The sequence below is a fragment of the Chelmon rostratus genome, chromosome 22 (genome assembly GCF_017976325.1).
Source record: "Chelmon rostratus isolate fCheRos1 chromosome 22, fCheRos1.pri, whole genome shotgun sequence".
Taxonomy (NCBI): domain Eukaryota; kingdom Metazoa; phylum Chordata; class Actinopteri; order Chaetodontiformes; family Chaetodontidae; genus Chelmon; species Chelmon rostratus.
The window spans coordinates 1,938,552-1,961,229 of NC_055679.1; the positions used below are offsets into that span (position 1 = coordinate 1,938,552).

At 41.1% G+C, this 22,678-nt stretch overlaps 1 protein-coding gene and 1 non-coding gene across 2 annotated transcripts in view; both read right to left on the bottom strand.

Moving 5' to 3' along the window:
* Nucleotides 1-8,581, bottom strand: part of ttll12 (tubulin tyrosine ligase-like family, member 12) — a 30,547-nt gene extending 21,966 nt beyond the window's left edge. Inside the window, exons 1-7 of the mRNA XM_041964368.1 lie at nucleotides 8,389-8,581; nucleotides 7,369-7,532; nucleotides 6,791-6,989; nucleotides 6,365-6,524; nucleotides 4,416-4,549; nucleotides 2,083-2,159; nucleotides 1,129-1,245 (exon numbers count right to left, since the gene is read on the bottom strand). Of these exons, the coding sequence (XP_041820302.1) occupies nucleotides 1,129-1,245; nucleotides 2,083-2,159; nucleotides 4,416-4,549; nucleotides 6,365-6,524; nucleotides 6,791-6,989; nucleotides 7,369-7,532; nucleotides 8,389-8,532 (995 nt within the window). The 5' untranslated portion in view covers nucleotides 8,533-8,581. The remainder of the gene's footprint in view (nucleotides 1-1,128; nucleotides 1,246-2,082; nucleotides 2,160-4,415; nucleotides 4,550-6,364; nucleotides 6,525-6,790; nucleotides 6,990-7,368; nucleotides 7,533-8,388) is intronic.
* Nucleotides 8,582-17,436: 8,855 nt separating this feature from the next.
* On the bottom strand, nucleotides 17,437-17,508 carry trnaq-cug. Its single transcript has one exon. It is a non-coding gene; the product is annotated as a tRNA-Gln (tRNA).
* Nucleotides 17,509-22,678: the final 5,170 nt, after the last annotated feature.

A 22,678-nucleotide genomic window follows, 5' to 3' on the forward strand; every position in this document is an offset into this window, starting at 1 on the left:
CGCCTGTTTTAGTGAGTCACCTCTCTGTTTACCTATTGAGTCACATCTGTAAGTCATAACTCTGTTTACCTAATGATTCATTTTTCTGTCAGGGTGCGTTTTGGTCTCTCTGTTGTGCTTTGCCCTCTGTTTTGCTCTATTTTTAAAAAATGACCCAGTGACTGCACCGACACCAATAAAACACCAAAAGTAAGAGCTCACACCTAGGGGGTGTCTTGAAACCACCAGAAGCCAATAGATAGAGAAGCCAAGGACACCAGCTGATAAGACACCGTTAGAATTGAGAGAAAAAAAGAGGTAAAAAGGGAGTACAGGGATGTGGCCTGACCACGTATCCACTCCCGATAGTAGCATAAAAGGTGAAGTTTCACAGTGAATTTCGGTTTGTTTGGCAGAGCATACTCGTGCTTTGTGATCTGTAAAGAGAATAAAGCTCCCTGGACTCAACTCGTCTCTCATTTCAGACTCTGTGCACTTTTTAAAGAAAAGCTGACTCCTTCTGAGACTTTTTAGAATTTTTAAGACAAAATTGATACAGTTAAGACTTCAGAATAAGTCAGAAAAGCATAATTTGAACCTGATCCAGTCAGAATCTGGTCCGTGACGGGCATCAGAAAATCCTCGTCAACTAAACACTACTCAGTCCTCTGTACTCCTCTGTAAAAGGAGTACTGAATACTGCCACACACAATACTTGGAACCTATAATAAACGTGTGGCATTTATAAACCTCTATTAGTGGTTAAACCTACAATCACATACTGTGCATTTTTATCTCTGTGGTGTAATATCTGGCACTAACCATAAAGACCGCTGGGCTCTCGAGCAAGTTGAGTAGAAAGTTTCAGTGTGAAATAATACATATTGTTCAACGTGTTTAAAATCTCAATTTTACTGCTCACTGTAGAGTAAACTATTGAGTGTTTATTATGCATGGGCACAGCCTGGCTCTGTTGATGGACAGTCAGATTGGATCATCTATGATGATTCTGCTTTATATTTACCAATACCTCATAACTAAGCTAAATCCCACAGCTTGAATTTTGTATTGATTACTGAGTAATGAAAGAGTACTACTGAGTCACCATGAATTTGTGAATGTATGTTGTGCATTTGTTTTGTTGCTCACCTGTAGTCTTTGATGTGATTATAGCACCACATGATATCAGCCTCCTCCTCTTCCTCTGTTATCTGGAAGCGTGGATGCGTCAGGTTGTTTGTTACTTGTGACATCTCGGAGTAAACCCTGAATAAAAGCACAGAAGGATGAGACAGGTTACACTGTGGATAACAGTGAAATAAGGGCAAAACAGAAGAAGGCCACAGCAACCCCTTTTCACATAATGTGGTGGGTTAAATTTATAAAATATGGATGAATGAAAAAAAACACACACAAAAAATGACTGCCTCATGGTTGTATGCCTCCACCAACCAGTCAAGTTACAGCTTATATCCATGACTGTCCAGTGAGTGATATATGTAGTGAAGACTTTGAAGGAATTGTGGTGGATTTCTTTATAAACATCTACAGGCCTTGTCATGTCCAAGAACGTACCAGCAAGTCCAGGTTCATATGATGCCCATATTCCAAGATTGTATTTTTGGAACTGGGACACCAATAATTACAGAAAACACCATCAAACAAACAGGTGGCCAAGGGGGGGGGGTACTTGGCAACAGACTAACAATAGACCCCAAGCTGAAATGTTCAAATAGGATAAATAAAAAAGAGCAGGCCTCTGGGACTGAGTGGTCTGACACTGACATCCACAGAGCCACTATAAGAGCAACTATTCTGACGGTCAGTAAAAACACTGTTATCTAATACCTGATCAACTTAAGATATGTTATCAGAGCTTTTACAGTTGAAAATATGCCTGGGATTTGGTTCAGGGGGGATTTACACTGTATAAATGAGACGTTTTCCCTGAGGTGTTGTTTACTTTGCTGACAAAAGACGAAAAACACTAAAGAAAACACTAAAACAAAGGAAAGTGGTCAGACCTGCCATAACTGTGCTGCCTCGTTATCTTGTCCAATGGCTGTTTACCTCAATGTTGAGCAGCAGCGATGAGAGACTTACTTGAGAATTTTGTCCTCAGGGCCAGTGTGTGGTTGGATCTCTACAGGAAGCTGCTCCTTGTTCTCCCGTATGATGGTCTAGGAATAACACACAGGCAGGACAGTGAAGGCCACACAGTTTCTTTTATCAGTGACTACCTGCCCGTAACGTCTGTGCCCTCGCCTTCCTGCCTCTGAGCGAGTACTCCCACAGGCCATTCCCACAGCAACTTTGTTTTGCCTTTCACTCCTTCACAAAAACGACTGAACTCTGAACAGACTTTTTGTCCCGTACACTCCAGGGAGACTTCAGAGAAGGTGTAGTAAATATATTGTACATGTATGCTGTAAAGATATTTAAACATGATTATAGGTGTATTTCTGTCATGACTCATTACATGCAAGGTCGGGAACGATAGGAATGAAATGTACAGTATGTCACTCACACAATGCACTTTCATATGTGGAAAAAAGGGGCTGGGGCATATGGTTAAAATTAATATTATTGTGTCAATAACAACATCTTTTTAAAATATCTACATAATCCGTGTGTGAGCAACACATCTTGAAAACTAGTATAGGGTGCTCCTGTAACCTTCCCTTCAGCATAAGGTTTATCACAGGTGAACAGTTTCAAATAAGAAGTGAGAATTCACTAATTAAAGATTCATTTGCATGGAGACACAGTTCGAGTATGCAAACAGTTGCTTATTGTCTAAATCAAACTATTACTGACCACCAAACTGCACTTCAAACACTCTAGTAGTCATTTTACAAAACACAATTCACCTTAAATGCACAAAAAAAACAAATGTACGAATCTATGTGCATTCTATACAAAAGGTAGACAAGATCAAAATCCAAACTTTACATGACAAACGTGATCTGGAAACGCTGCCTTGATATCAGGCATTCAGGCATCACATTCGAAAACTGTTTCAGGAGGAATGTAATTGTTTTAAATCATCAAGTTTCAAGGTTTCAAGACTCCTCCTGGTGTAGCTTTAACTCAGACTAATCCCCAGCTGCACAAATCACCTTCTACACACCACAGTTTCTCTGGTTTCCCCTAATTTACATAGTTTCCCTGAAACAAAGGTGGGCTTCCTGCATATTTCCACACCCTCTATTTTCATCACCATTATGTTCCGATGTACATTTATAGTGTTGAGAAGAGGGGGTTCTCTGCAATTACAGTTGTCTTCTCTGCATTTTAGTTATTGTTGACGCTGTTTTTATTTTCTGGCTATCGACCCTGATGCTCTGAAGTTGAAGGGACAATGGTTAGAGTGCACCGCTCAAACGGTGTATATCTTTACCACCGCGCCAGAAAACAATGTCAAAAATTCCAAACAAAAAAAAAAACATATGGACTCCTTGCAATCTCTAAAAACCAGTGCCACAATCTAAGCTCTGCTTGAGTTCGTAGGTATGCAGAGAGCGTGGTGTATCCTGACGAGTAGCACCGAGAGTCTGCTTTCTCGAGAGACTGATGTCAGCGAGTTACTAAATTTTAAAGAGGTAGCAACCGGACAAAGGGACAGAGAAACTAGCCATGTTTTCCCTGTGGGCTATGGGCCCGCTAGCATAGTCCAGGTGATCTGAGGGTGCTACAGATGGCGGATTAATGAATGTGCTGTCGCTGGTGGGAAAGCCTACTTCTCAACGTTTCCTGCCTCTTGCTTCAATGGTCACAAAAAACAAAATACAAGAATATACAAAAAATATACTCAAACAATATTACAACAATAACAAGCAGGATTTGAGAATGAATAATCAGAACTAGAGCACCAATGGCGGCGCTTCAAGTCTAACTTTCATTAGAAATTCTATCGGGGTCAGGTTCTTCTGTAAAGGTGGAATCAGAGTCCTGCGTGTAGTTTCTTTTCATAGGAGCGAGGGCTCTGTGAGCTGTCTCTCTCTCAGAGTGAAAACTCGGTGGAAAAACAGCATGAGGAAGAAAGATCTGTAGTCAGCACTTTTTGACTAGCTGTTACAATATTAACAATTCAAGCTGCTACGCCACAATTTATTTCCCACACTTATGACACCCTGAGTATTTCTGCATTCCCCCAGTTCAACGCTGTCTGGGGAAATGCAGCTGCAGTAACAGCTGGCTGGGAAGACAGGTATACTTTGGCAGATGTCTTTCTTGCCACACATCTTGACATTCTCGGCAAATGATGCGTTTGCCTTTTTCATCCCTACCTTCCTGTTGACTCACATGGAGCCCCTGCTTGAACTCTCATGAAATTTCCTCTTTGGTTACTGTTACATTTTGGTCATTAACTTACCAGTTCAAACTGTAAATGCCAACTGAACAGGTGGAGAAGTGTGTCCTGTGTTTGTCCTCACCTCATAGTATGAGTCTGGGGGCTCAGCGGTGACGCTGCTGGCCTGTTCTAGATCAACAGGTATCCATGGCAACAGACAACATCGCCTCACCAGGGGGTTTGTCTCTCCGTACGTGTAATCTCGGGTTACTTCGTCTGTGGAAATAATAAAATATACAATATTGCTGTTGGGAAATTTCTCAACTCTTTCAATCCTCCCTACTGTCGGTGGCTCTCAGCTCCAAACCCATCTATCCTTATTGAAGATGTAAATCTTTAAAAACAGCTCACTAATATATAGAAAGAAGGCTCTGTAATTCCCAAATCAGCTGGTCATTTAGTTTTTAACAAAAAAGGCGGACACACAATTATCTGTATTCAGCAGCAGTGGTGTGGAAAACTTCACTTTGATGAATAAAAGGATAAACCCAATGAGCCTCAGTTGTTGTTACTTGAATATATAAGTTCACTACAACAAAAAGGTCTTGGCTAAGCCAAATATGGGGGCTCTGAAATGCTTTGCTGCTGCAATGCTTTAGAGCAGGTCCTCTCAACGATCTCATGTGACACAGACTGACACCACCGCTTTCTCTTCACCAGGTCCGAACAAATTCATTTGAAAACCTTTAATAACACCCAAACACAATTTCAGTTTGGTTGGACAGATGCAGTAGACCCAGAGCCAGACCCAGGAACAAAAAACTAAACTCAGCTAGTGAGCAAATCCCAACGGCTGCAGAGAAAACTATTCACAGGATTGGCAACAAAGAAGCTCATTTAACTGTGGCAGCAAAACAATACCTGTGATCACTTATTCTTCAAGAGATAGGAAATGGTAATCAAGCCCTGTCCAGTAAACTAGATTCTAAAAGGAAATGACAGAAAACAATGACAAAAAATGAGTAACATGGAGGACTCCTCCATAAGTGATGTGCCGGCAAGGAAACTGTCAGACAATAAGCAAGATCGAGCTTTTTGCTTGTTTTGATCATATAACATCATATAACATTCTATTTTTTATCAAGTTTTATTATTTGACATTTTCATTTAATTACTTATATACTTTTTTTAACATTTATCTGCCCTTTGTCTCCTGGACTCTTCATCTTGGCTACTGAGCCCCAAGCTGAAGCAATAAGACAGGACCCTGAAATAAATGGTTTTAAAGTGGATCGGATGAATCATAAAATTCATCTCCTGGCAGACGATATAATTTGATATATATTTTAAACAGCCCCTGGTAACTGCCTAACCAAATTATAGACACTTCTATACAGCTATTGCGTTTCAGCTATTTCAGGATATAACTTGGTGCACTTGGAAAAGAGTAAATAATTGGTTCACAATGGGTTTTGATTATACTGAGTTTCAAGAAACAAGCTCATTTAAGTGGCTTCTGAGTGGTATAAAATGTCTTGGAATAACTGAAGATAATGACCCTATAGATTTGTAAGAACTCAATTACCTCCCACTGCTCTAGAATAAAAAGTGATGTTTCAACAAGGAAAATTAGTCTGTTCTGCAGAGCATACTCAAGCTTTGTAATCTGTAAAGAGAATAAAGCTCTCTGGACCAAACTCTTCTGGACTCTGACAGTCATTTCAGACTTTTCCCTGAAACAAACCTGACCACTTCTTAACCTTATTATTATTTTTTTAATCATTAAAGTGATACAGTTAAGAATTAGAAATAAGTCTTAAATAATCAGAACCTGATCCAGTCAGGAGCTGGTCCTTCACGGGGCATAGGAAAATCCAGGTCAACAGGTATTAATTATTTTTAAAATATATGTTGTAGGAGAAAAAGCTTCCACAGATGCTAGACAAAAAATAAAGTTACATAATTACTTACTCTGTGGTGCATGAATCTGTGTTGACGATAAGAAAAATACACAAAAACCACCAGACTTATTGTTTAAAGTTCATACTTCCTCATCACTATCTGTGTGTGTGGTTGTGTGTCTGCTTTCACCTCCTTCCTGCAGGTCCTGCAGAGGCCAGAGGACAGAGTAAGCCAGCTGGCCCTGAACGTAGAAGAAGGGAGCCATGCCACAGCTGGGCTGGTCAGAGTGCTGCACCTGGGAGCCAAACTCATCCATGACGTACCACACGGGAACCTTCTCTTCTGCAGACTGCACAGGAAAACAGGAGGAGAGTGAAGTGGACGCAGGACAGGTACATGACTGTCTACAAATGCTTTCTTCCTGTTTTAGCCTTTTTTGTGTTCCAATAAAGGTGCACTTGTCTAAAGAGACTTATGTACAAGTACATTCAACCTTTACACGAAGAAGGGGCTTTAGTCAACAGGAACACACCAAAGAAATTGTGACAGCACCTCAGCAGCTGTATGTGTGGACCTAGGTAATGATGAGAGTGTGGATCATGGTTTCTAACGTACACCCTGGGAGAGGTGATAAGTCTGGTTGTACTTCCACATGTGCTCCAGCACGAGATCCACTGTGTCTGGGTCTGGGGCCTCACCGTGGAAGTCCACCCCCATGAGGGCGGCCATTCTAGGCAGCAGGCCGGGGACCTGCTCCAGCTGCTGACGGGCATGGTCCACACGGTACGTCCAGGCGTGATCCACCAGAAAAACACTGCAGACAGCATAGGACATATGGACGGAGGTCCATTTGTATTTAAATGATTATAACCATCATTTTTTTAAATCAAGTATTAATTATTTGATAAATAATTACGAAATAAATAATCATGTGAATATATCGTGGAAAATATGTAAATGAAACAGTGATTTGTATAATAATTTAAGATATTAGAATTTCTTAGGACTTTTATTTCAATAAATCTGATTTTATTTCAGAATAACATTTCTCCACAACACTTTTTATATCATGTCATGTTATTATGTCATTTATTATTACATGTCTTTTGTATCTATTGAATACTGCTCTGGTTCCATAAAATAATGCTAAATCCTTCTCCCAGGGGGGCTTTTTGGTGCTCTGGCGACCTCACCTGGTTGGTTCTGAGGCTTGCAGCCCGCTCTCCCGGGTCACGACCACCTTACTGCTGATCACTCTTCCAGGAATGTTCTTCTTCTCCTCATTCTCTTTTTCCTCGTCCTCATCGTCGTCTTGTTGCACTTGCATGATTCCAAAGACTTCCCCAGCATCATAAATCTAACAGACAGAAAAATGACAGGATGCAGTTATCTCATGTAATCACCAGCCTCCATTGCAGATTTTGGTAATTTAAAATGTGCATGTCATCTTAATCACACAGCACCAGTGCTACTTTGCATATAAATATATAGAAGTTATTGTTAGTGGCCCACTTCAACCCGGCATATATCAAATACCCTAAGAGGCACTTGTTTCATATTTCAAAGTTACTTTCATTGCTATTCTTCTCATAATTCACGTACCGACCTTGCACACACTGAAGTGGGCATATGAACAAACTATCAAGGTAAAAAAAACATCAAAACAGTACACCGATTGGTGCCTAAATCATATGCCGAATTTACCCCAGAAACCTGTAATTTGGTGCATCTCATTGCTCATGCTCTGTCCGTTGTGCGTATTTGCCAACAACGAAGGTAAGATAAAATCATCAGATTTTTTTAGCCGAACTGGCAAAAGTCCCTCCCTTGCGAGAGACTGGAACGAAGTAAAGTTAACATGTAATAACATGCAGTATTCGCAGATGTTGGGTATCGAAACGTAACGTTAAAGACAGTTTATCACAAATACAGGTCATAACAGTTGTCATAACTTGCTAGTGGCCTAATGGTACTTCAAACCGGCGTTGTTGCAATGCTGCCACGTCTGTGCAGTGGGTACCGACGCTAGCAACACTGAAGAAAAAAAAATGCATGACAAAATATACGCCTGTTAAACTGCTGATTATTCCACGAGTGGAGTACAGTCTTTGATACGTTAGCATCACAGTTTATCCGAGATTAACATGTGTGGCACGTCAGTTTGACAGACGAAGGATAGTTAGCAGGATAGTTAACGTTAGCAGAAGACACACCTCGTTGGTTATTTTGTGATGTAGGCTCCTCCAGTAGATTTGGGGTATTCCTGAGGACTGCAGGGCCCCGGCCTGTAGGGCCACAAACACTTTGAACTCCTCGTCCTCCTCGTCTCCATTCATAATTAGAGGGTTTGTTGACATTACTCTAGCAAGATGTCACTCACGTGGAGGTAGAGTGATCAAACCCGGAAGAAGTAGTCTGACAGCTCAGCCTGCAGTGCATTGTGGGATAGTTTTAAAAAGCTCCATCTATTTCTTTTATTTGCTGGACGAAGTTTTAATCCATTTATCCATATTTTGATAATACTCGATAATATATAAATATGCAACTCTACATAGCTGTTTTGGCTAATTTTGGTCCCACATTCTGTATTTACTGTACGGTTGAGTCTGTTTTATTTCCATAACAGCTGAAAGTGAACAAGACAAACTAGAAAAATTGCATTCACTTAAGAAAATGCAGTATGAATGCTGAGAGCTGAAACACGTTTGACAACATTGCTGGAAATGTGAAACAAATTGCCTGAAATTTTTAAAGGTATAAGGCAAAGTACAATGGTATTTGTATTCGTTTCTATTGGAAATTTTAGTATCAAATGAATAATACTATATATTTGCGTCACTGTGACACAAAGACAACATTCAAAGTTTTAACTCATCAACTTCATTAATCTTTTGCAAGTACCTGCTTTTTCTGAATTTGATGCAGCAACACATTTCAAACAATTTGGGACAGGAGACTGGGAAAGTTGTGAAATGCTCCAAAAACACCTGTTTGGATCATTCCACAGGTAAACAGGTTGATTGGTAACAGGTGATAGTATCATGATTGGGAATGAAAGGAGCATCCTGCAGGCTCAGTCGTTCACAAGCAAGAATGGAGCAAGGTTCACCACTTTGTGAACACATGAAAACACATGAACAATTTATGCATTAGATAAATCATCAGCAGTACACGGAGATCCTCAGAATAATAGACTTTTAGCTGAGTTGGTCTGCTAAGTAACTGAGTACAGATCCTTTTATATGGTTTTGCTCTGAATGAAAATGGAAATGCTCAGCTATAAAGTAACACAGAGATACACCAAATATCCACATGTGGCTAAGGCTGGAGCTATCGGCAGCCAATCTTGCACATTAACATTCTGGGTTCAGACCTAGGCTTATGGCCAAGGTGTCCATTCGTCTGCCAGTACTTGTGTTCCACAGTCAAAGTTCAGCGCATATACAGAGTGATGCTTAATGAATAACATAGACAATATGATAATGACATTCAATCTATGTATACCATAGTATAACATGGGGTCAGGAACACTTTGTGAAACCGCTGGAAGTAAACACAGTTCCATTGCAGATTATTTTTAGCACAGCTTCACACTTGGTTTAGAATCAGGGTTGTACATCATTTTTATGTTCATTTCCTGTTACTATTTTTCCCCTCTTCCTTTTTCCCATTTCTCTATTGTCATGTTTTTTTCTGAATCTTCTAATTTGAATGTCCTTTGTTTTTGAAAGGTTTGTAGGTTTATAATAAATGTTGTCAAGAATTACCTTATTTTACCTCCTTTTTTGCAGTGTTTTTTGAAGTACTTTTATGCTAAGGTTGCCAGGGGCTGACAAAATACAATATATTAACAGAATTAATCATCTGTTCTGCTGCCACAGTGACTTTAGTTCCTTTTACTGATCTGTAAATGTTGCATGTGCTTTTTGTGCGCTGGTAAAGGTGGAGCTTTTTTTTTTTTTTTTTTTTTACTATATATACTGTTTGCGTAGCATGCAAATTTTACTCTGAATAATATATATCAGAAACATAATGTTACATCAGAATGTATTTATTGATTATATTTTGTACTATTAACCTGAATCGACAAACAACTAAAGTTACAAATGCAGTGCAGTAAAAATATTTGTGTTCGATTCTGCAGTTTCCTATTGTGTTCTTGTGTTTCCCTTCTGTCTCCTGTCTGTCTCCTGTCTGTGTTACTGCAGGGTATGGCAGGAAGATCTGGTCCAGCCCCCTCCTCACCTCACCTGCCCTCAATCATTCAATCAAGACTCACCTGCTGTCACAGTATATAAGCACCGGCCTTCCACCCAGTAGTCATTGAATTGTCTGTTTGTGGTAACGACTGAGACTCCTGCATCAATCCCTGAGTATTTTTGTCTGTTTTTTCCTGTCTGCTTTCCTGCATTCCTGACTCCTGTTCTTTGTGTTCAGGCGCCTAACCTCAGTTTGCTCCAGCCCACGCCTCGTCAGTCTGTCATTCTGGATTTGGATTCCTCTCCCACCTGTTCACACTCAATCATCTCGTCATCCCCTTTGTATGTGGATCTACAAGACTTGTCTGTTGCATCATGAAGATTCTGAGTTTCAGCATTTCAAGATTCAAGATTCAAGATTCAAGATTCTTTATTGTCATTGAGCATGACATGTCAATGAAATTTTCATTGCAACCCCCATGTTAGAAACAAGATAATAAGAAAGATTAGAAATAACAAAATTAAGATAACTACAATAAATAAACCAACATGCAATAAAATATTAAAGTAGTAAGTGCAATTAAAAATATACCAGAATGAAAATATACTAAGGCAATAAAAATATACTAAACAATAAAATATACCAGTGAAATGTGCCAACAGAATAAAATATACCAACAGAATAAAATATACACAGTGAAATATGCCAACAGAATTAAAATATACCAGTGAAATGTACTAAAATGTATCTAAACAGTAAACAATAAAATAAAATATACCAATGAAATTAAATGTACCAATATACTAAAATGTATATAATTTAGTTAAGCGTGTGTGTACTTAAATGTTAAGTACACAGAAGGTGCAGGTGGAGGTGGAGGTGTAAAGTGCGGTGTGCAGTGGTTCACAGTTCTCACAGTCTCTCACTGCAGTGAGGGGCTGCTGGGGGTGATAGCTCTAACAGCTCTGGGGAAGAAGCTGTCCCTCAGTCTGTTAGTGGTGGTGCGGATGTTCCTGTACCGCTTTCCTGATGGAAGCGGTACAAACATTCTGTGGCCCAGATGGCTGGGGTCCGTGGCGATGGATCTTGTCCTCTTCTTGACCCGGCCTTCATATATAGAGTCTAGGTCAGGAAGGGGGCAGCCCACGATGCCCTGTGCAGTTTTAACCACCCGTGCCAGTTGTTTCCTCTCCTGTGCCGTGCAGCTGCCATACCACACTGTCACACTAAGGCAGAGGATGCTTTCAATTGTGGCCCTGTAGAAATTGACGAGCAACCGAGAGGAGAGTCAAGCCTGTTTCAGTTTCTGAGGAAGAAGAGCCTCACAGTCGTGAGTAAACATGGTGAAGAGGGCCGGGCTGAGCACACAACCCTGTGGCATGCCCGTGCTGAGGACCAGAGGGGATGATGTGATGTTCCCTATTCTCACCACCTGAGGCCTGTTGGTGAGAAAGTCTAGGTCTGCCTCTTCTCTGAACAAAGTCCAGTCTGTGAGCTCGAAGCAGTCCTGAAGTGCAGAGGAGGCCCCTTAGTCCATATCTGTACTGTCCTGGTGGTCGGCTTTCTTCTGCAGGCCAGAGGATTGTCGGCAGGAATGAGAATTTCGGTCCAGTTTCTCTATTTGCAAAAACATGCAGCAATTTGCCTCTGAAATGAGTGTGGAGTAGACGTAGAAAGTAGCAGAAAGTGGAATTTCCCCCGCTTGTCCCGCCTCCCTCTAGCTGATTTAAGACCCTCAACCTTTAGGAATCGGTAGCAGTCCCCAGGCCTTTGCAAGGCGAGGAGATCTGGACACAGACAGGATGTTTTACGACCTAAGAGACACACGCTCATTAGCCTAGCATAGGTCATTAAATCACAAAACTATAAATACGTCTTTAACAGCTGTGGGGACGATGAACAAGAAAGGTAAGACAGAGACTTTATTGTCCTCGAAGGAAATCCTGGCGTCCGAAGTCTGCCACAAACGGGCAAACACTCGCATCAGTGTCATACAGTTCGTCGTACATTAAATAAGTGCTTTCACAGCTGTGGAGAGGATGAAAAAAGACGAAGAAATTGTATTTCTGCTTGGATACCAGGTCCTGCCAAGCAGTGGTGTGATGATGATGTAGAGAGGACTCAGCTGATACAAGCTTGAGTTGAAGAGACTTTTATTAACAAGCAGTATCAGATCAGATGCCGGCCATCCGAGAGAGCTTCAGGGTCAGATCAGGAGACTCTGCTCTTAACGTTTCTTCCCCATTTCTTTCCTATCTCAAAAACCAGTTCATGTTCTGGGCATTGAGCTACTGAGCCATGTTTTCCTTTGCAACAACCTACTGTATATCCCCATTTGTAGGAGATTAACGTCCTAATAGCCTCTCTATAAACTCTACCACCTCTGGTTTCCCTTTTCCTGGTCTGACCCTTCGTGGCCCTACGTGGCCTCACATACCACAACTAAGAGTGGTCAACGTTTTAAACATCAGTTTACCCCTGACCATGCTTAATCTGACATATATTTGATTGATCAGATCATATACCTCAAGGCTTATGTGTCAGTACACAGCCTGAGTCTATCGGTCTGCAGACAAACAGATAGGTGGAACTGGAATTATGCACACCGCGACCACCACTCATCCAGTGCTACCCAGCTGCAACAGGGTGGAGAGACCTCCGTCTATACCAGGCATGTCCAAACTATTCCATAAAGGGCCGTGTGGCTGCAGGTTTTCGTTCCAACCAAGGAGGAGCACACCAGGCCAGCCAATCAACATCAAGGGATCACTGAGTTATCAGCTGAAGACTGAGCTCAGCTAATTAAGCTGGTGTGCTCCTCCTTGGTTGGAACGAAAACCTGCAGCCACACGGCCCTTTATGGAATAGTTTGGACATGCCTGGTCTATACGTTTAAAGTCTCAGTTTAAGAGTTAAATAAGATAACCATGAACCATGAACATGAACATGAACCTAGCAAGGTGTTTGCATTGGTTTCCACACATGACAACCACTTTCGCAAACTGGAGAATGGCTGAGATTTTAATTTTCATTCAGCATAACTATATTTTTTTCTCTTATATAGTCAAAACTTTCATTTTGCTTGTATAATATGTACATATATATAGTCAACTTTATTTAGTAATTTGTTTGTTTTTTTTTTTGTTGCTTTTTTTCTTCCCACTGCTATTACATGCTGATGTAATGCCCAAATTTCCCCGACTGGAGATAAATAAAGTTTTATCTTATCTTATCTTATGAGGTTTTGTTTGATTTTTTTAAATGCTGTAGTTTAGAGTATAATTCACTTTGATTTGGGAACCATGGACTCTCTTTAGAGCCTTCTTAAAAACCCTTAGAGGTTGTAGTCTGATGTGCCAGCATTGTAATACTCATAACATGCAACGAGCACTAATCAACAAATACATATCTGCATGAACTCAGTAAATGGAGACATACATTTTGAAACCTGACAAAGTTTTATGAACATTTAACATAACACAGTTTTCTAGACTACTGCTTATTTCCATGTCAAGTTAGTGGAGATATGGCGCCCTCATTGTCACTTGCCGCTGAGAGTCATACAGGTTGTGTCTCTGAGACTCATACAGGTTGTGTGTGTCTGAGAGTCATACAGGTTGTGTGTCTCAGAGTCATACAGGTTGTGTGTCTCAGAGTCATACAGGCTGTGTGTCTGAGAGTCATACAGGTTGTGTGTGTCTGAGAGTCATACAGGTTTTGTGTCTGAGAGTCATACAGGCTGTGTGTCTGAGAGTCATACAGGTTGTGTGTGTCTGAGAGTCATACAGGTTTTGTGTCTGAGAGTCATACAGGTTGTGTATCTGAGAGTCATACAGGTTGTGTGTCTGAGAGTCATACAGGTTGTGTGTCTGAGAGTCATACAGGCTGTGTGTCTGAGAGTCATACAGGTTGTGTATCTGAGAGTCATACAGGTTGTGTGTCTGAGAGTCATACAGGCTGTGTGTCTGAGAGTCATACAGGTTGTGTGTGTCTGAGAGTCATACAGGCTGTGTGTCTGAGAGTCATACAGGTTGTGTATCTGAGAGTCATACAGGTTGTGTGTATCTGTTCAGACACTGTCCGAAGAGGCAGGGGGAGGGGGACGAGGGATCAACTTGCGACTGTGTGATCTAACTTGCATGTTGTGTCTTAATTGTAAATTCAGGGGCAATTCTGGAATATTTTGGGGCTGGAGCACCCACTGGCCAAAGTGAGGAGTCAGACACTTGCACAGCAGCCACAGACATGGTCTAAATACTCCTTTTAATCTCGAGAAGTCTTAACTGTTGAAATATGCGATTGAAAATAAAACCACTGCAAAATGATCAAACATGAGGTGATCAAGTGCACGGCAGCATGTTCAAGAGTTTTATCACGCTCGTGACTGCAGCAAATGATACTGATACTGTCGGTCTGTGGATTTTTATCTATTTATTTATTTTTTGTACAGCCCTGAACAAACATCTAAAAGACAAGAAATATCAGTGCAGAAATGCCAAAAATTGCCAGGTTGTTTTTTATTGAACCGTAGGATGTTCTGCTCATTGCATGTCTTGGTTTCCAATAAAACAAAAACAAACAGTATTTCATATCTGTGTAGAATCCAAGGTTGGTTGGTCTCTAACGGTGACGGTGGCTTTAGCACCAACAGCATTTTATAGAAAGGAGAAAGAAAAAGGACAAACTGTTATCAATTTTAACAACAATGATCACATGTATTTAGCAAACGGGTCTTTTTGGGTCACAGCTGCTCATTGTTAGGAGTCCTCATTAGAATGAAGGTTTAGGTTCATTTCAAACATGTAGTTATTCTTTATTCAGGGTATTTAATTGTCATGCATTGCACAAGGAACAGCGGTTGTAGCCCCCTCCATGCTCCACACATATCAAATGTGTAAACAGGTGTTCAAACATTTCAACAAAATAGAACAAACTACGTAAAAGTCGTGCTTAAGGAACAAATAACAAGGAAAATATTTCCATGGTATCCATCAATCAATCTGTCTATATAGATAGATGTGTGTGTGTGTGTGTGTGTGTGTGTGTGTGTGTGTGTGTGCAAACAAAACTTTGTCATCTTCTCAAACAGCTGATTCTTCTCCAGTTTTGTGGTTATAAATGTGTGATAGATGGGCCGATATCATCAATGTAGCTTCATGTGCAGGTGCTGCTGCACTGAGAAGGGCTGCATGTCAGCGGTGGGGGTCAAATCCATGTCCTCATAGGTCACTGCGCCCTGAAGGCAGCACCTTGGACCGCTCAACCATCCTGACTCCTGTGTGCTACCGTTATTCATTCTGGAAGTTCCTGATTTTCATATAATACGCTATAGGTGTTACGTATGACTTCACCTCATCTTCATCTCAACAGCAGGTCCCACCTGATCTGAACTCAGATGGCTGGATTCAGAGTACACACAGATAAAGGAGCAACAGTTACCTGAGAGAGACAAAGATAATGTGCTATAAATGATTATTGTACTGAGCACAATGAATAAGATGATTACCAAAACAACACAACATGAGAGAGTCTATCCACAGAAGGAGGAACATCACACTGACCCCTACAAATGGCTTTTGGTGTGTATGCTTGACAAAAGAAAACAGGTAAAAAGTTCCTGCATCATCAGTGGACCTCTCTCTGAAGTCGAAGCCTCAGAAGTTGGGGGTGTTTGTGGATTATGAGGAGAGTCTGGTCTCTTTTTGTGATGTCGATCAGTGGTCCCCAACCTTTTTATCACCGTGGACCGGTCAACATACAGGCCAAAGTCAAATACGGAAGTCAGGCAGCCAGAACAGGTTCAGGTCAAAGAAGCACATTTTATGCTGATGTGTATATATTTAAAGGGGAAGTATTTTATTTTTCAAATGCCAATTTAAAGAAAAAAAAAGTAATTAGGTATGTTTTGATAAATATAAAACAGTAAAACAGTTTTATTTTGGACAATGCAATTTATTTACATTTATGCTATTTTGACTGAATTTAAAGCCACTAGAGAGTAATTTTTGGTGCAGTTCTCTCACATGAATAGGCCTATAGTGTGAGAGTAGCTTAAGCACACTTCTTTAACCTCTGTGTCTAACTCAAAATGAATATTGTTATGTTATTTGGTTCTGATGTGGTTCTGATCAGTGAATTTTTGAATGTAAATGGTTACTTACCATAAGTCTTTGAGCACTTTAATGTTGGTTTTCACAAATGATACACTTGAGATTAAAGTTGTACAACTGAGAGAAATTTGAAATTTGAATAGAGATGAAGATTTATGTCAGAGTTAGATGCAATTCTGTGCATTTTTTGATATTTGATATTTGATATCCCTTTTGATGCATGTGAGTACAGATGGTGTTGAATGTGAATTGTGTGACCTGTCTACAGGTCAGGTTTTTGGGGGACGGACGATGTTTGAGGTTCAGGACAACTTCCTGCCGTGACAGATGGCGAGCCGACCACCCGGAAGAGAGTTCAGCACTGAAGGAATCTCCACGTACCCGCCCATTCACACACACACACTTGCAGAACATTACAAGGACCTTTGGAAGCAGGTGAACTTACAGTGACTTGACAACAACAAACCTGCAACAACTCCTATTCGACATGAGGGCCCCAACGGACATTTTTCTGTTTTAAAAGTGTGCACACTATTTTTATTTTTATTTTTTCTGACAGTTGGGTTACAATTCTGTATCCTGTACAACCTAATCAACTTACCTTAACCACTGTAAAAATGATATGAGTGGCTACTCGACTTTCACTCTGGTGTTTGCTTCATCATTGTTGCTCAGTAATGTGGCTCCTTCCGAATTTAGTATCTTCTGATTCTGGTTCAGGTCTTATAATCAGTCCAAGTGTTTATTATACCGTAATTCTCTTTTACATCTTTAAAATTGGTTACAGGAGGAACAGGGAGACAGACTGTGACAGCATGTCCAAGATGCACTGTCTGAAACTTTGGCAGAGATAACAGGGATATCAGCAGAAGGATGGAAGCAGAGCAGGAAGTAGAAGTGATATCATGAACTTATTAACACACAGCTGAATTTGTCTGTTAGCATTAAGGCAGGTTCCACTGAGATTTGAACTCAGATCACTGGATTCAGAGTCCAGAGTGCTCACCGTTACACCATGAAACCTCTGTACAGACCCAGCAGACAGCTGTGCCACAGCAACAACAAGCTTTTGACTTTTCATTTGTTTGGAGAGGACCAAACACTTGATGTGTGGCTGGAGAATGACATGTCCCCGGCAAAAAGACAAGAAAAGTAAAGAACAACGCTGGACCGACTGGAGGGGCGATATTAAGGCACAAAAGACTTGAGGACACAGAGATTGACCAGACTGAAGCCGACAGGAACGAAAGAAAACACCAAGAGAAACACAGCATGGGCGATCGACCTGCTAAAAGACTGCTTAGTGGAGACCAAACTGGAGACAGATTTTTAATGTATGACGCTGAACGCAGAGATCAGCTGCTGCGGGACTTTTATCCATCAGTCCAAAATAATAGAAACCAAACTCTGTCTCCAGCTACGTCTCTCTCAGGTCTGGGATGTCCCGTCACTTCTCCACATTGGACATGATTTCTCTGATTAACTGTAAAGAAATAAGTTTTCCTGCCTGCCGGCCTGCGCACGTGGCAGGCGGTTGCTAGGCAACGCACGTGTTTACTTTCAGAGCCGCTGCGCAGTGAGAGCGGTGACAGACGAGTGTAGGCTCATTTTAAACCAATAAAATATGTTTTAATCACCATCTCGAGCAGGTTCCTTCCTTCAGGATGAACAGAACCTGCTCACTCTACATTATCCCTCACTTAATCCACACCTGCACCCGACCCCACCTGCAAATCACCAACTCGATGCATCACAGCAGCACAAATATCAGCACAGCTGTCAGGATGGCGCTGCGATCAGCTGCCTGCTCTGCAACAGGCAGACCATGAAGTCTATATCTCGCCTTTTCTTCCTCTCCTCCTCTCCCTCGTTTCCCCCTCTGTGAGTGTGTTTAAGAGAGAGAGAAACAGACATAAACAATGTGATCAAACACTGACTTCAGATTGGAAACATGTTACCCAGCAGTCATCAGTGCATCTGTGTATGACATGAATAGCAGAGAAAATAAGAAAATATTCATTCAATTGAATCGTTTAGAGTTTCTTCATATTTTTTATGATATATGTGGAATAAACCTATAATTTTGTTGTACTTTGATTGCTACTGACGGTTTTTTAAATAAAGTTATTAACACCATGGCTGAGGTGGATGGACATTTGAGAATATCGATATGTATAAGGGTTCAAATAGAAGAACTTTCCTCAGGACTTTTCCTGGGGCCTGTCTGATTTGTAGGTCCCAGTGGAGCACTGCTGTCTGTTGCTATGGCTACCTGTGGGGTTTTTTTATTTCACAACACAATCTGGTTTGTGGGCGGGGCTAAGATTTTAGCACCACCCTCAATCTGGTTTGTGGGCAGAGCTAAGATTTTCCTTTGAACTGTGACGTCACTTGCTCTGTGACATCAAAGCACATCAACAGCTATGACTTCTCATGCTCTGCTGTTCACCTCAGTTCTAGATATTTTTCATTTTTTCATTTTAATATCGAGAGACAACAAAATAAGATAAGATGGATCGGTGGCTGAAACGCAAAGAGGACAAAGAAAATCTTCTCGACAACATTTGTGTAGCTCCTGAGGAAATAGACGCCTCAGAGCTGCACAATATGTTCTTGGAACAACGAGAAGACGACCGCAGAGGACAGTCTCGTGGTCGAGACCTAGAAGGGAGATATAAATGGCTTAAAGCTGGGAAAAAAGCAATCAGTAATTTAAGCAAAGACCTTCGCAAGAAATCAGGCAACCTGCACAGTAAACTCAAGCGCCAGATAGAACTGGAGGAAAAATGTCAGGCTGCTGAAAAAGAAATAGAAATCATTGTCCAAAACAACCACAGTCTCGAGCGAGAAATTGTTGGAGGACAGAGGCAAATGAGGGACCATCAAGTTTTGGAGGATGAATATAAGGCTAAACTGAGCGTAAACAAACTTGTGAGCCAGGAATGGAAGAAGCTGCAGCAAACGGTTCAGGACCTCCGGAAGATAATCTCCAGGCAGAACGACTTGGAAAAGAAAATTCAAACAACGCAGGAGGAGAATCAAACCTTGAGCCAACTCATCGCTGACCAAGAACGACAGCAGCAGGATTTGACCGAGAAACTTCACAATGAACAAGAGATACAGGCCGCGTATGCATCAGTGAAAGCTAAGAAAAAGGAAAGGATGGACCACCTTCACAACCTCCAAAGCAGAATCCTGGATTTGACAGCAGAGTACGAACAGGTGAAACCCTGGCTCGATCGGTATCAACACAACAAAGCTCAGCTGAACAGGCTGGACAATAAGAAGGGTGCCCTCGTGCAGGAACGTCAGGAAATTCGCAACAAGATTAGACAGCAACAGTCTCTTGTAAGGGAGAATAAAGACATCACATCTGCCGCAGAGACCATTCGCCGAGAGAATTCTGTTCTCCGCAAACAAATTCAGGAGCTCCGTCAGGAGCTCCAGGATTTTGGAAGAGTGGAGGGCAGATAGGAGGACAAGACGCTGGACGGCTGGACAACAAGCTGGGAAACACTGAAACCATCAAAGCCAAATAAAGGAAGGAGGACGTGAGCTTAGATAAGGTCCTGCTGCACATTGAGAGGAAGGAGGAGGAGCAGCAGGCCCATCAGTCCCTCTTAGACTGGCCAAACAGGCGCTAGGGGGGACAGCACGTGCAGCTGGACTGACATAAGCGCCGTCTGAATCAACCAGAGGGGACTTCGGGCTGCGTTGTAGTTTTACTGTAACACAGTAAGGCTTCAGCTCCCAGCCCTGCTTCCTTCTGTGTTCTTCCTTCAGATGTGGGGTTTTCTCCGGGTGCTCCGGTTCGCCCATTGACAAAGTCAATCAAAAAAATGTAGCAGTCCACACGACTTGTTTCCACAAGGCATCAAGCTTGTTTCCATGATCCTTTGCAAACTTCTACACTGAATTTTGTGGCGAGGACGCAGGAAACTTTTCTTCTGATGACTTCCATGAAGGTCATTATTAGTCCAGATGTTGCTGCACTCCTTTGCTTTTTTCTCTAAAAGAAATAAATAAAGGTTTAATTTTCATTTTCTACTCACTTAAGTATTCATTGATAAGCTCTGTTCTGATGTGCAGAGCAAATAATATCTATATATCTAAATAATAAATATCTAATATACAGTATATATCAAATATATTCTCATTTTATTCTTTTATTTTTTCAAAGATAGCTGTGTTACATGTTTTTGTTTCAAAGGCTTTTAAATAAGTACAATCGGTGTCAAGTACGTCTCAACAAGCCTACATTTGAAAGAGGAGTAATTAAAAAGCTGTTGAAACAATGGTTTCATGTCAGTAAAGTATATGTATCTAAAATGCTTTCATCTTACAACCAAAGTCAGGCCAGTTTCAACCTGTTCATACAGAGGACTGATAAATAAAAGGAAATAACCGACTAAATGAATAGAGATGCTTCACTATGAGAAACTGTCAAGAAACTGTCCAGAACAAAACCCCCGTAAAACTGCAGACTACACTTGGTTTTTATGCTCACTAAACTGATGAGATATAGCCCAACATGTTAATAGTGAGCTTTAGAAGTGTTGGCAGGCTGATTTTCTGTTTGTTTCAGTCTTTTAAAGCAGTCAGGCTCGCTGTAGCCCCCTGCCCCCAGTCATTCTGCTAAGCTAAGCTAACCATTTCCTGCCTCTAGCCTCTCATTTAACAGACAGACACAACAGCAGCCGTTTTAGCTAAAAGCTAACAAGCATATTTCCCAAAGTGTCTAAATACTCCTTTTAATCTCTTGAAGTCTTAACCCTCCATGGTACGCACTATGATCCCAGTTGGTAAAAAAATATTTGGGGTGTTTTTTTGTCTTAAAATAGACCAAGTAAACATAATGAAGAGACATTTTCAAAAAATAATATTTTTTTAGTAGTTTTTGGGGTTCGTTGCCATATGGCAACACCGTACCATAATGGAAAGTAATGAAAACAAGAGAGTTTTGTTTAAAATTGTATATAACCTTTATTTTAAAACTCATGTTATAGTATAAACAATCCCCAGTGGCCTGAACAACAACATTTAATTCGAATACATGTACAGTACTTTTTGAGTAACTGATTTGACTTGTTGATGGCCATCTTTGCCTTACTGCTTGTGAAAACTGATGAAGCAGTTCGTCTAAGTCGTGAGGCACAGGTAGACATCACACTTTGTGCACTTTGGGCATGACGACAGGCCAGTGATCTGTGTTGTCCTGATGCACAGCTGCTGGTGGCACTGGTGCAATGGGACCTCTGTTCCTCTTCCTGGCCTCAATATGCTGGGACGGTCTTCCCCTCTTCTTTATGGCTTTCCTCTCCAACATGCCAGGCTAGCAATCCATAATGGTACGGTGTTGCCATGTGGCAACATACACATTTTTAACTTTTTCTATTATTTATTGATCGAGTACAATGCATGAAACTACATAATAATGAACTTAACTCACCTATTGTTGAGTTTATATTTTTTTTCCCCGTTGAAAAACTTCAAAAAAACACTTTTTTTTTCAAGTCAAATGGTGAGGCTCCTCTCGTCGATGATGTCTGCAGAAAAGGGTTTCAAAACGGCCTCCAGAAAGTCATTTGACAAATTTAAACACTGCTGTTGGTTTCCTTAGAACCCCACCTCTTTATTAATGCATTGCATCATAATTTGGGATGTATTATCTGTGTGTAAAAGGCTTAAAAGGGGGTTGTTGCCATGTGGCAACGCTGTACCATAGAGGGTTAACTGTTGAAATTGTCACACCGCGGTGAGGTTTGTCTTGTCTTGGGTTGTCTTGTTGTGTTTTTATTTTTGTGAACCTAACTCTCCTCTCGTTTCAGATCACTTGCCCCTCCTCATGTGTCACCGGTGCGTCAGCCTGATTACCCATTGTCTCCACCTGTTACCTATTACCCTCCATGTGTTTAAATTGTCTGCGTCTCCCTTGTTTCGTGCCAGTGTGTTTTGTCCTATTGGTCGTCTCACCCGTGCAAGCCATAGATCTCAGCCACAGCTCAAGTCATCGTAAGGCTTTTGTTACTCCTCGTGAGCGTTTTGTGTTTGTTAAATTTCATAGTCTTGTTCAGAGTATTGTGTCTTTAGTTAATCCCTAGTTCTTCCATAGCCCTCCTTAAGAGCGGTTTTGTTTTCCACGTTACTGAGTCTTTTGCTTCGTTTTCTTGAATATCTCTTATCCTCCGTGTGA